The sequence below is a fragment of the Streptopelia decaocto genome (assembly GCF_964273445.1).
Source record: "Streptopelia decaocto genome assembly, chromosome: 6".
Classification (NCBI taxonomy): domain Eukaryota; kingdom Metazoa; phylum Chordata; class Aves; order Columbiformes; family Columbidae; genus Streptopelia; species Streptopelia decaocto.
Window position 1 is genome coordinate 55,418,242 of NC_138660.1, and position 14,647 is coordinate 55,432,888.

At 40.0% G+C, this 14,647-nt stretch overlaps 1 protein-coding gene across 2 annotated transcripts in view; it reads left to right on the top strand.

The window, feature by feature from the left end:
• The window catches only part of RALB (RAS like proto-oncogene B), a 48,683-nt gene extending 38,460 nt beyond the window's left edge, over positions 1-10,223 (top strand). For both annotated transcript variants that reach the window (XM_082055844.1, XM_082055843.1), the window contains exons 2-5: positions 1,520-1,676; positions 2,806-3,014; positions 5,820-5,997; positions 8,242-10,223. In XM_082055844.1, coding sequence (XP_081911970.1) covers positions 1,563-1,676; positions 2,806-3,014; positions 5,820-5,997; positions 8,242-8,361 — 621 coding nt within the window. In that variant the 5' untranslated portion in view covers positions 1,520-1,562 and the 3' untranslated portion in view covers positions 8,362-10,223. The remainder of the gene's footprint in view (positions 1-1,519; positions 1,677-2,805; positions 3,015-5,819; positions 5,998-8,241) is intronic.
• The last annotated feature ends 4,424 nt before the right edge of the window (positions 10,224-14,647 follow it).

Below are 14,647 nucleotides of genomic sequence, written 5' to 3' on the forward strand. Positions count from 1 at the left end.
GTGTTTTTAGATTGACAGTCCCTTAGTCCCTAGTTAATTTTGTGAGGGCAGCTAGTTATCCTGAAGTTTTTCCCAATATAGTGCTCTATAACTTCTACTGTAGGCCTTGTATTTGCGTCCAGTAGAACTTGAGGTGTGGCAGTTCCATATCTTTCTGGAGTAATCATGTCCATACAAATCTGAGATTCCTGGTAGGCCTGTTGCTTCTGTGCTTCTGGAATAATGGGTGCTGCTATAAATCAAGGCTGGTAGAGCCACCTTTCACAGTGGTGTTTCCTGAACCCTCTGCTGTTCTTGCAGAACTCTGCCTGTACATTAACAGCTCTGGCCCTTAGTTGTCCTGTGAGGACACAAGTGTTGTTATCCTAGCATCTCCCTTTAGCTATCATGTGTCTTGAGTACATATCTATTTTGGTATTTTTGTTTTGTTTTGTTTGTGTTGTGTTTGTTTTGTGTTTTGTTTGTTTGTGGTGGTGGTGTTTTGGTTTTTTTGTGGTGTTTTTGTTTTGTTGTTGTTTTTTCTCAGCAGTGTAGGAATGCTGAGTGGTGACACATCTCTTATTGTATCGGTTACTTCTGCTTTAGTCCCCAGTGCGCTGTTCTTAGAGCTGCTGATCTGTGGTAATCAGTGTGGCAGCTGATGTTTGTGTTTCTGTCACAACTACTGTGTCCAGCTACTCTTAAAAAAGCAGTATTTTTTAAGAGGCCTCTAGCATATAATTACTTGATTTACATGACACACAAACAAAGGCCTGCTAACTATTAGTTGTTTATTGACACTTACTCTTTTATGACTTCGCAACATCAGGGGAAGAATAGGAACTGATAATTTCTTGCAGTAAAGCAGGGTTTTTTTTTTTCCCAAAGCAAATTAGATTTGCAGTATCAAAAGGCAGGAAGAACATAAAATAAATGCTAATGCCATGTCATAAGACTTTCTGCTGGAAGCTTTTGCAGCTTGTTCCTGCCAGAATTTACTATGTATCTCAGCTTTTTTCTTAGCCTACGTAGAGAGGAGATCAAAAGTTGTCTTTCTGCATATAAGCAGATCTAAGGTATAGCTCTGTTTCCAGGTTGAAACTAAGCTGCATCAACATTAGAGAGATATTTTAGAAAGGTTTAAAGGCTTATCACAAGAACAATAAAAACCACTTAATTTCATGTTGTTTGAGAGAGTGTCTTTTTTTTTTTCTTTAGAAACTGCTCTAGATAAGTCATGTAGGATGGATTTACAAATAAGAACAGCTTGTTCAACTGTAGCTGCTTTGAGAAAACTTTAGCATATTTATCAATGGTACTGTTGTCACAAATAGAAGGCATTGGTTCTAATGCCTCATTCCTACTTGTGCTTTAGACATCAGTGACACGGTTTGCTTGCCAGTGCATTGAAATGGCCCATTCTTCAGCCTTGCTGGGCAGGGCTTTAATCTGATCTTTCAGCACTGGTGAGATGCTTTGCCTGCATGCCTGTCATGGTGTCACCAGTGTCATGGATGGTGACTGTTTCTTTTTTCTGCAGATCTGATTGGTTGCCTGGCACTTCATCTGTGGCAAGCAGGACAATGGCTGCCAGCAAGAGCAAGAACCAGAGTTCCTTGGCCCTCCATAAAGTAATAATGGTTGGCAGTGGAGGTGTGGGCAAATCTGCACTCACTCTTCAATTTATGTATGATGAGGTAAGTAGCTTTTGGTTCAGCTTCTCTAAAGCACCAACAGGTGCAGGTTACTAAACCTTTTTTAGTGGGACAGGGAAACTAAATGTAAGTAGCAAAATACCCGATGACCTGACTGGGAGGAGAGGAATGTGGGAATCTGTGAAATGTACACTAAGGGTGACAACATTAAAGCTTATTAGTAAAAGAACAGTCTTCAAAAGATACGTAGGATGTGAATGTGCTTATCTGGGTGTTGAGAGGCTGTTACTGGTTGGCATTTAACTTTACTTTTGTTGCAGTTTCATTTTAGGCCAGTTCAGGTTGAAGATGGAAGTAAGCATTCTGCTTCATTCTGAGCTGGATGATGGGGGCATGTTCATAGCATGAATTCTTCCTCACTGGAGTACAGGAAGCTAGATCAGACAATCCAGATGAGTATGTGAAGCAATACATGATCATGTAGTTCAGAAGTTAGTATTTATCTATAGACTATCCACACATACTGTAATGGTGTGAATGTCTGAGCAGGTGGCATAGGCATTAGTTAAGGCCAGTCAGGTTAACCAGGCTCATGGCCCAGCCTTTTGTTGTACTATGAGGCTGAGAGAAAGGAGGTGGAAAGTTAAGGAGCCTGTGTTGGACATGTGCTGTCAGCACAGAACTAGGAGTTGATCTGACAGTGGCTTTGTGGGTCTCATCAATATTGAATGGTCTAAAGTATGTGCCTGTGCAATTATGGAGCAGGTTTTCATATTCAGCAACTGGATGCTGTCATCTATACCTGTTGAAGCTTCAGATAGCTGTACCTGAAGTACACTCAAATGTTTTTTCTTGAAGTGGGAAATCTAGATAAACTACCAGCAACCTGGTGGCATCATACTCTTTGTCCCTTAAATTGTGCTGAAATTGCAGAACAGTGTTTCATGTAGCAAGGCTGTTTCTTTTCACTAGGCAGACTGACTCTTTGATGTATTAAGTGCTTAAATAACTTCCTTTTAATAGTAAAACTAAAAAAAAAAGTGGTGGAACTTTTTAGCTCACTGAATTATGAGAAGGTTTTCACAAATTTAAATAGAAGTGAAAGAGAATGGATTTGTTCAAATACTGAGACCATTTGACAGTAAGTTGAAACACTAATCCCTGTCTTCAGTTTGTAGAAGACTATGAACCTACCAAGGCTGACAGCTACAGAAAGAAAGTAGTTCTGGATGGTGAAGAAGTTCAGATCGACATCCTGGACACAGCAGGACAGGAGGATTATGCAGCTATCAGAGATAACTATTTCCGCAGCGGGGAAGGTTTTCTTCTAGTCTTCTCAATAACAGAGCATGAATCCTTTACAGCAACAGCAGAGTTTCGGTAAGTAGTTTCTCTCCCAGGCAGGGGGAAATATCTGCTTCCTGTGTTGCCTTGACAACTCTTCTTAAGGGAAAGAGCTGTAGCTTTTGTGTCCACTGCCACTTTCATTGACAAAATGGTAACCCAGCCATTTTGCTCTCAGTAATTGGTAACTTAAACCACGATATCCAGCCTCTGGCTCTAGTTGTCTTCATGCCTTCAACTTATGAGTACATTATGCCAGGAGTGACTTGAGGCAAGTAGCAGATTCTTGGACTCCTAAAACAAACATATTCAAGCCAGTTTTCAGTCTTTGTGGATGTGAAGTTTAATTATCTTAGAGCAGTACTTCTGGAATGAGGTCTGCCTTTTGGCCAGGTTTCAGACACTGTATTGCTTACTGCTAGAAGCAGGTGCTCTAAGGAAAGAAAGGATTAGCCTCTACTCTCAGGTATGGATTGGTGCCAAACAAGGGTTGGCAGCTAAGCAGTACTATTATAGGCAGATATATTCCTAGAAAGACACACAGTAGTAGTAAATGCTTCAGGTTATTTTGTTTTTGGGATTATCAGTTCTAATGTAAAAATCAGCACCAGATGGAGCACAGAAACTGCTTATGTAGTGTAAAAGAAAAATAAGGGGTTTAATCCATTGTTCTGGTCTCAGAACTCATGTAGCCAGGTTCTTCAGGGCAAGTGTTCTAACTTCTATTTGATAATAGCTGTTTCTTCTGTGTAGAAAGTAATCCAGAGAATCCCTAGGACAGCTGTACAACTTGTAGTAAAACTTGCCAAACCATAGGGAAAGTGTTAGGGGTTCCTTTTTTTTTGCCAGAATAAAAGCTCTTTTATCAGTTTGGCTTATGTTTACCTTACTTCAGTGGTACAATTGTAACAGATATTAATTGGAAATGCGAGTGCTGATGCCAAGTAAGGTAGAGACCTATTTCTAGGATTTTCTTAAACCTGTGGCAAACTCCTCTTGCACTCTAAGACTTTGGTCCAGGTTCTTAATGTATTACACTGTTCCATCTGTAGTAAGAGACTGCATCATTTTTTTAAGAGGTATAAAAATATTGTTCTTGTGTCAAATATTTCTGTGACTTTGCTAAGCTTCAGAAGGCTGATGGTCATGGTGCACACAAACAGAGCTGTTCTACTCAGTTTGCTCTAACCATAGCATTTAAAGGAGCTAAAACAGTTGAACTGTTGTAGGACTGCAAAACAGAGTGCTTGGACTGTTCCTAGTATGAGATGGAGGAAAAAGCCGGATACTGTTAGAAAAGAAATGGGAAGAAATTAAAACACTTAGAAGTACCCAGCTTGGGTTTTGACTTGTGTGCTTAAGTGAAATGTAAGGTTAAACCCAAGGTTTTGGATGAAAAGGAGTAGGAGTGTTTATCTTGGCAGCTGGTGTTTTTTGTCAGACTTGTGTAACTAGGTTAACCATGTGTTGGTTCAAGACTCCAGCACAACAAAACAGTGAAAAAGCAATGCTAGCCCTTAAAGATGAGCAAGAGGACCTAAAAGCTTTGAGATGAAGAATCTCCTACTTTTCAGTGGTTCAGAAGTAAACAAATTACAAAATTAAAGGAAATGTTTAGGTTGACATGCAAGAACCTGTTCCTTGGAAAACACTTTGCCAGGAAGGAAGGGGGAATGGTCAGTATGAGTTGCCAGCATCACAGGCTAAACTGCAGATTGGTATTATTGATCCTCTGATTTCCAGAATTCTTAAACTACAAAAAAGTTGAATACTAAATGAACTATGGGCTTGTCTCAAAATACTATAATAGCTCTTCTGCAGATGCTATGCATTTGTTTGCTTTCAGTGCCTCTGTAATCTGAAAATGTGTGAAGGTATAGTTTAATGTAACGGCAGCTTGTCTGCTTCAACGTTAACACTATTTTAGCTTCTCATGTACTCTACGTACATTTAGTTATTTTGTGGATGGAAAGGGCAGGTGTCTGAAGTAGTGTGGCAGCTGGGTGGGGTGAGGGGGTGTAGCATCATTCTCATGCCTAGTTGGGCTCTTGTTCATAACAAAATGAAGCAATCTAAAAATACTCATAGACTGGTATATTTATTCCAGAGTCCTAGATGGACAGCAGCATGTGTCAGTCTGATTTCAACCCCTGTTTTACTACAGTAATAGCACAGACTTTGAGACTGGCTTGCAGCATCACTGTCTCATTTCCCAGATGCTGTTAGGTCCTTTTAGAATGACAAAGGATAGTTAGGTTAACACTGGTGGTTGGTGGAGTCTTTGAAGGAGGAAGGTTGCTAGCATTTTAGTTCAGCACTGTTTAGTATACTAACTTTCTTCATGTAGGTAGCCATTAAGAATGACCTCTGCCAGCTACTTAAGCTGTTTCCAACCTACTGCCTTGGCAAAGCCTCAATATTGCCCAGACCTATATCAAGGTGGGATGTAGACTGGAAATGGAAGGTGGTGACTGAATGCCGAGGTGGAACTTGGCAAACCTGGCACTGTGCTATTTTCATCATTCAGATGTGAATGCTAGTTGTGAGTTGCTCTTCTGCCATACAGTTCTTCTTTATTAGAGCCTGGGTAGTGATTTTGCTAACAAAATGATAAAACTGCATTCCTGGAAGTGTGAGGCTTTTATTAGTGTAAAGCCCATAGCATTAGTATGTTAAACTTGGGATGGCTTTTAAGTGTGTGTTCAACTGTTGGGAAATGTACTGTTAAGTACTGTTGTAAACACTAATCTGTAGACCACTGGATCCACTCCTGATAAGGGTGCAGGTTTTTGTTGCTACTACTAACACAGATATCTTTATTTTGAATACCTGATGCATTAGGGAACAGATCCTGCGTGTGAAGGCTGAAGAGGATAAAATCCCTTTACTAGTAGTGGGAAACAAATCTGACTTGGAAGAGCGCAGACAAGTGCCTGTAGAAGAGGCGAGAAGTAAGGCAGAGGAGTGGGGTGTGCAGTACGTAGAAACCTCTGCCAAAACCAGAGCAAATGTAGATAAGGTAAGACAAATGGCATCTGCACAATTAGATAGTTACTATGTGTTCAGTAGCTGAATGACTAATTCTTAACTCTTACTGGGACAAAAGTAAATCTACCATTGGGCTTATGAAAGCCTAGAGTGTCAAAAAATAATTAACTTACTGGAAAGTGTACTCTTAAGCAAATACCTAGCTTAGAGGAGCAAGAGACCTGGTACAAGTTAATGCTATTGTCTTAACTGTTTGTACCTGAACCAATAGCTTTCCAATAGTACTTTAGGTAAATGGGTTTATGGATTCCCTGGAGCATGTTATTTTGTTTATAGGTTGTGGTCTATTAATATAACAGCAATAAACAGCAAGCGATAGACAATTCTTTTTCCCCTCCTTCCCTACAAAGCTGCAAGTGGTGTGGCTGGTGTTAAAGAATTCATTCTTGTTTTCTGCCAAGCCTGCTTTGAGTTGTGAAAAGAACTCCTCTTGCTATGTCCCTGTCCTGTTTTGACTTGTCCATGCTGGTCTAGACAGCCCATTGTCAGCATGTTTCTGCTGCTGGCTTCTTGCATTAACAGTGAAGGTGGTGGATTATTGTGGAAGAGAGATGAGTTATGACTATGGAGTGTTTTCTCATAGGGAAAAATGAGTTTTGAGCCCCCACTTCATTCTGTGTGTAGTAGGGGTTTACTTGAAGAAGAAGGTGCCTTTTTATTTCACCAATCTACAGAAGATTGTCTGAAATTACTGTTGGTCTCCCTAAGGACTCAAAAGGTGTGGCTTAGAAATCTGCATTTGTTTAAAGATTACAAATTATAAGCAGTTTTCTCTTTGACCACAGGATATTTGCGGCTATCTGCACTCCAGGTTCTTGTAGACAGATTTCTGTTCTTCTGGTCTGTATTAGTTTACTAATGGAAACGCTGTTGGTGCATGAGTTACCTTGTCGGAACGCTATTACTCTCATTCTTGGTTAAAGCAATGCATACGGAACTCTTGAATGGAGACCTTTTGGTTATAAATTACATAGCATAATTTAAATTAGGTGAAGAACTATTCTGACTTGTGGAATTTTACTAGAAAGTCAGACTATCAGATGTATAAACTGAATGATATAGTAAAACATGAATACCTAGACTTGCCTTTGCCTATGAGCTGTCTTGTGTGACTAGAATATGTGTAGCCTGCTTTATACTCAGACTATCTTTCTGATCAGCTGAGGTTAGCAGCAATGTAGCTGTGTGTCTGGAGTGTGCTAGCCTGTTGTTCTGGACTTGCTCTCATAGATCCTCTCTAGCTAGCTTGTGTGACATGCTGGTTATCTGCTGTATAAGAACTGTTTTTTGTATATCAAGACAAGTTATCAGCCATTGTGATGATTGTGCATTGACACTAGCACAGGGCTGTAGTTACATTTATACAGTCCTAATTTTACATTTGGCCCTTTGAAGGCAACTGCAAGGCTGATGTGGCCCCAGATGAAAAGGAGTTTGACATCCCTGCAAAAGAATAAGAATTTTGAATGATAAACTATTTCTGATCAGTAGCATGATATGGTTTCCAAATATCAAAGACCTATGTAGATCCCCATAAAAAAAGCCTAGCTCTATAGAGTGACATTAAGTTCTTGTTCTGTAATACTAAAAATAATTTTTCCCAATAACTCTCTACAGTAAAACAGCTGTTGCATCTGAAGTGGTATGTAGCTAGATATCGGCTGTATGGAGTGAAATCAGCTAGAATTTTGAAGAAAAGAGAGTAATGACTTTATCGGAGTCTTTTTTACAACATAGTCTGAGAGTTTTCTGTGCCTGACACCATCAACATTGTCACTTGAATACTGCAGCTTTTAAATTATAAAACAGGCAGAATATCACCCAGCAGAGAGTGCTTGTAACTACCTGGAAAGGACTGTACTAAATACTTTGCATGGTTAACAAGGATGATTTGCCTGGAAATGTTTGCTAGGCACAGACAAATGTTCTGAACTCTGAATGCTGCTTTTGTGCAAGACTGATATTCAATAAAAAGCTCTTAAAATGGGGCTGTTGAATGATTTGGTAGCAGGTGAGTTTGTGCTACTTCTTTCTCCTGCTCGACATGCTACGTAATTCTAATATTGATTTTGTCACTGCGTTCTGTGTCTAGACTTATTTCTACTGTGGTAGGTACAGTGTGGTTCTACATCTTTATTTGCTGCTGAATAAGGTAGTTTGTACCTGCTTCCTGGTGGCAGTTCTTGTTTAATCTTTCTTTATTTTTCCCTCCTAGGTATTCTTTGATTTAATGAGAGAAATCAGAGCAAAGAAAATGTCAGAAAACAAAGACAAGAATGGCAAGAAAAGTGGCAAAAACAAGAAAAGCTTTAAAGAAAGATGTTGCTTACTGTGATGCTTGGGAACTGTAAATATCTGCAGGTGGCATGGATGAGACACCACTAAGGATATAGGGCTGAACTCATTGAAGGAACTCTGTATTGGCTCCCTTACATTTTGTTTTGCATATCACACCTTCAAAATGTGAAAACAGAACTCTGAAACCATTTCTGGTATCCAACAAAACCTATGCCTGCTCAAACTGAAATGGGCTCAGTATTCCCAGTGTCTTTCAAAACTAGAAACAGTTTCAGAACTACAATCCTTCTGCTTGGTTATACAAAGTACTTTCATATTAACTTCCTAGTTTATGCTAATGTTTCTCTGAATATATGTTTCTCTTGAACCTCTACTGGCCTTAACAAGCACAGCTGTTCAGGTTCAGACAGTTGGGTTGTGGTGGTGGTGTTTTTTGTTTTGTTTTTTGATGGTTTTTGTTTTTTCCACTGTTGCTGCCCTCCTTAATGTTGCAAACTGCAGAAAACTAGATGACATCTGGTTAAGGGTTTGGGTCTTCATCTTCTATTAGTTGTCACTGATATTTCTTACACTGAAATCTGCTGGCTTCCTCCCCACACTATGTAAGAAATAGCAACTGACACTTGAGAGTCAACTCAAAACAAACTTTCTTCCATATTCTATTTAGTCAATACAGCATTCATGAATCAAGCCTATGGACTCAATTCAGACTTATTTAGGCAATGCAAAAATTGATATTTAAATACTGGTTAGATGCATTCCCCACTGGTCTGTCTTCTCATCCTTAAATTAGTGGTATGGGGTGAGAAAATGACTATGCCTTTATTCGAAAGGAATAATATCTTTACCATGTCCTTGAAATTCTGTCCTGGCATTCTTCCACGTGTTGTGGCTAGACTCAATTCTACTCACTCTACATACATGATCCTTCCCCTCCCTGGTACTGGAGTAGTGAACATCAAAGCATTGATTTAATTGGTTTTGTTTCTGTTGGAACAATTGTGACCACATTGGGAAAGTGGGAACATCTGCATCTGTCTCTTTGTCTTGCTGAAAATGAAAACTTTGAGTAAGGATGGGTCACGTCACACAATCATGACTTGTAATAGGTGAGGCATACATGCTACCTCTCAATGATTAGCTGGCTAGTGAGTTGTATGGTGTCAAAAAGCAAATTAAATTAAGCAGTTACCATGTCTGTTACTCACTGTTAATTTTATATGCACTGTTTCTGATGCACAGCAACCTAGCACATGGAGATGCATGTTGGGTTTTCTTGTCATTTATGAAATGGTGGTCATGTACTGATCAACAAAACCAGCCTAGGAATGGAACAAAAGCCAGTACTGAGCAGGTCCTATTGTCAGCTGACTGAATGGAGCTTTCTGGTGCAGATACAGAAAAAAACCCAAAACACAACACTTCTGGCACTGTGGAAAGTAACCGTGTCTTCCAGTTGTGGAGTCTCTCAATGAATTATGGTTATCTGAAAGAGTAGCGAGACTTAAAGTAGTGACTATATCTTGCTTGTTAACTGGATGCTTAAAACACAGCTACTTGGTGAAAGGAATACTTGATGCGATTGTTCAATGAAGCATGTTACAGCACTAAATTAACAAATGCTGTTTCTTTTTGAGGTGAAGTAGTAGTGAATACTGTTCAGTACTTAGTATTGTAATTTGAAGTTGAAAAAAAACACTTTTTAACATGTACTAGATTGCTCTTGTGCATTCCACTTCTGAACTTTGAAAAAAGATGTGTTAGATATCAGAACCTCTGTTGGTCTGAGGTTTCACAGGGACTTATTGCAAACTCATTGTCTTCCATAACTAGTTCAACTTGTCAGGCAACTCATTGGATTGGGGAAACTGTACTAAATAAAAGGTGCTGTAATCTTCATTCTTGTCAAGTTAAATTCCTTCTTTGTTACCTTGGATGGGCAGACAGAATGGGTAACCAATTCTGGAAATATTCCTCTTTGAACAGTGTAATTGGTATTACAAAGCCAACTTGACAGGATGGTTTTGAAGCAGAGACTGGGAGCCTTTTGGCTTACAGAACTTGTCATTGGAGCTGTATCACCTATATCAAAAGCCTAAGCACCTAATGGGGCACTTGGAGCTGTAACACTTTGCTAACAACGTTTCCTCTTGAACTTCCAAGGATACAGTCAATTTTTGAGTGCACATTGTGCATACAGCAAATGAATGTCTGCTTCTGGAGGAATGCAACTCGCTTAGGTTTGGTTTTAGTTGAGACCTAAAGGTTAAGTCCTTAATTAACCTAAAGGATCAACAACAGCGGAGTTCACATTACAAGCTTATCTAGGTCAAGCCCCTCTGAGGCGGATTGTAAAATGTGTCTAACAAAACTGAATAAGCTTTCCTTGCTATATGAATAATGAACTCAGCAAAGCTCACAATTAGCAGCTCAGCTATATTGGCTCAAGAGACTTGCATGCATTGACCTTTGATCTCTTTAGTCTTAAAATACCTGACAGTATTTGATAGGACAGATGAATTTCTACTCAGAACACTGAGTCTGCCACTGGTGTTCTAACAGTCCATGTGCTGTTCTCACTCAGGTTACTTTTTTTAACTGATGAAACTCTACTGCTGAGGTGGACTTGCTTGAAAGAAGGTGTTTGATACGGCATCTCTTCAGTGTTCTGTGCTTGTCACCTTTTTCAGAAAGACTAAGCCTGGGGACTAAATACGGCAGCTTTTCAGTATTCCTCTTCTGTACTTTTGACAAACTTCAGTTTAACTTTCTACAGCTGAAAACACCATGAGGCAGCTATCTTGGTTACTTCAGAACAGTGGGCAGCAAGTGTTCTGACCTGAACCAGGAAGGCAGTAAAACTGCTCCTCTGGACTGGAATCATTGCCTCCATCTCATGGTGGAAGTGCCTGAATGCATGTCCCACTGAACAGAGACAGTACAATCTGAGAGTCCTTGAATAACTTCCAAGTGTGCTTCAGTGGACATCTGCATCAAGTGGGTTGAGTGAATAAAAAATGGCACAGATAAGAGCTTCTTTTGGACTTGGAGGGTTTCCTGTGAGCAGAGTAAGGGGAGCTTTGGCTACTTATCTAAGTGAGTATTTGCAGACCAGGTACATCAAACAAGGAGGACTGACAAGAGCGGGTGTGTGTGGCTGCTTGCTAGCCATGCTGTGTAGCTGAGGCAACTGCAGGCTGTACTGAAGCTGATATATTTTAGCAGCGTTGACATGTTGGGCCATTATAAGACCAAGACTTCATCAGTATAATGTGCTCTTAATTATTTCTGGAGTATGGCTGTAAGCAAGTAACTGGATATTTGAAGCTGGAGGTCATGCAAGACTTGACTATGCACTTGCACTTAAGCATTCAAATATTATTCTTGTGTAATGACTTAATGTATTCTGGGAGCTGTTTACTGTAGTGTGCCATGTTCCATGTGTGGCTTAGCTGTGGGTATTCCAGTGCTCCAGTCTGCCTTCTGGTTTGAGTTAACATATGAGACAAGACCCATTATAAGAGGGGCTAAGTCGTCATATGAAATTACACTTCAGAAAAACAGGTTAAACTCTGGGAATGTGAAGGCAGACTTTACTCTTTTGGAGAAGCACTTTCCAGATGAGAGTAGTGATGCAGCATGAAGTACATAAGTACATCTTCAGTGACTTGTACCGTGTGTGTTCTATATAGACTAATAAGCCTTTACTGCAGCTTCCAGGCCAACAGTTGGCATGATGAAAAGAAAGATTTATGCACGCATTTACTGGGCATTAAACTCGAGTAAGATGTTAATGGCTATCTCAAGTTCCAGTTGAATCCTCTCTAATATAGTGCTTAAGTATACTTTACATCTAAGGTACAAAGCTACAATCTGGAATATAGTAAGAGGTGGCGGGGAAATACATCTCACTAAATTCTCAGAAATATATATATTTTTAAAGCTTTCCAAAGGATTAACCCAGTACTTGGGGCTGACAGGTCTATCAGTTCTTGCTCAAAAAGAGGATACTGTTTATCAGTTCAAATCAGAGCTTATATAGACAGAAGCTTTCTTTAATTCCTATAAGCATATGTTGCAATACTCGCCTCCTGTTGACTTTCTAGTTGGGAGAAGGAGGGAAGAGGAGCAAAGCAGCTCTGATTTTTCACTGCAATCTCCACACTTCATGGGAATGGCAGGTGTTCCTCTTGGGAGGGAAGGTGTTATCTCAAACACCACAAAAGAGGTTTAGCATAGAGGAAATGATTGTGATTGAAAGATTTATTAAAACTGCCTCTAAACTATGTATGCTATACTATACAATGTAATTTTTTTCTTGCATAGCTTCAGAGCTTTGTCTCTTAACATGCACAAACATTTTTAATGTCTATAAAACTGGTCACTTTTCATTATCATGCTCTAATACAACTGATTTTTATTACTATTGATAATAAAAAGAAAAACAGGCATAATATTTGTTTGTTATTGATTTTTACAGCATTCTAAAAGCACTTCTAATGCCCCAACTTCTTGAACCAGGCAATTGCTGACTTTCAGTGGCTGGGACTAACCTTTGTGTCAAATCTGTAACGTGATTGTATTGCAGACTGTGGGAAGGGTGGGGGGGCAGGAGGTGACTGAGGACCCCATCACTGGTTTGCCTGAAATGGTCTGCAGGTTTCAGGACTGAAGTGATATTGTAGTTTGATTCATTCATAGTTACTTTTCCATAAACTAATTTGCTCAGACAGCATGCATCAACTATGTAAATAAGGGAGTTACTTTCCTCTTTCTTCAGTCAGTCTTGTGGCATAAATAACAGAATAAGCAACATTATGTGGAAATATTAATCCTTAAGTTGTCTGAGTGTGCCAGAGTTGATTCTCTGGGTTGAACAAAGTGCAGCAGAGAAGCTGAGGTGCCTCTAAGGAGAGATGGTTTGGGACAGACTCACTGCACTGTTATGCCACTGAATTCAGAGTGGCAGAGGAATGGAATGGGGTTCACAGTGAACTTTGGGTGCAGTTTCTGCTGCCGCTGTCGTACAAGCTGGAGGCAGAACATCCTCTTGCTGATGACTCCTGGCCAAGGACTACAGCAATTTACATCAGCTTGTTTACATGGTGTTTGCTCTGTGTTCCACATTGTCACAGTGGTTTATGTAGTTCTGCTTCCCAGTGAAGTAATTTTTTAAATATTCTGTAGCAAATGGTAGTATGAAAAGTATTGTGTAGGAGGCAGGAGAGGGTTCTGAGCACAACTGTACTACACAACTGTAACCAAAGCCCAGAATGGCACATTTTTCTTCAGATACTCTGTGGATGTTTGTGAGGAACAGACCTTAAATTGCAGCAGGATGGAACTGGAGAATGATTGCACATATAGAACTTGGTTTCTGCCTTTTCCTGTGCTCTGCCCCAACCAGAACACCTCACTAATGTGGTTTTGGGTGCTAAAAGCTCTGTGGGTTCCTGGAATGGTACAGGCGCCTCTTCCTGAGAACTCTTGGCTCCATCTTGTGGCTTCAGGAGTCAGAAGCTCCACCATGGAGAGGGGCTGTTCAGCATGCTCAGACCAGCACACAAGTTGCTGCTATTAATCTTCTACACACAGAAATCCATGCTAACTAGATTCTTTTCTCTGTGCTCTGCCTTACGGTTCTCTCATGTAGTAGGAGACCTTGTTCTAAATTAAAATTTTCCTTTTGCATGCAAATGCTAATGTTAATTCTTGCCTAAACATTCTGGTGTGCAGCAGAACACCCAATTTCTCATGAGGATGGTGGCTTTATGATTTCTATGGCATTAAACCGGTTTGCATTGCAAGTGTAAGTTTGTTCTGCTCACTGAGCACTGATTTGCATGCCAGAAAGAATGCGTATTGTTCCACAGCACTGTGCAGTACTTCACGAAACACTTTGTTTCTAAGGGCGACTAAAGATGCTGGTTTTTCTTTGCAATATAAAGCCTTAATAGGGGTGGGGGAATATCCTATTTAAAAAAATCTTTTTTCCACACCCCTCAGTCTCTCCTCCCCCCAGACTACTTAGTGTCTGTTGTAGGAATGCAAGAGAAATACCAACAAATGGCCCCTTAAGCCTTGTAACTCCAAAGGGGTTGGAGGCAAAATGCTGAGGTGAGCCTGGGACCATATGCTCTGCAGTTGCCTTCCTGATAAAGTTGATTAATCTCCAGAGTTTACAGTAAGTTCCTTTCAATGAGCTCTGTTATTTGGCTTTGAGGCAGAATCATGTTTTTGATATAATCAGAGTTTATAGAGTTTGTTTTTAAAGTCTAGTGTTCGGGGTATGGGAGGCTTTATGCATGTTGGCTTCATAGGCC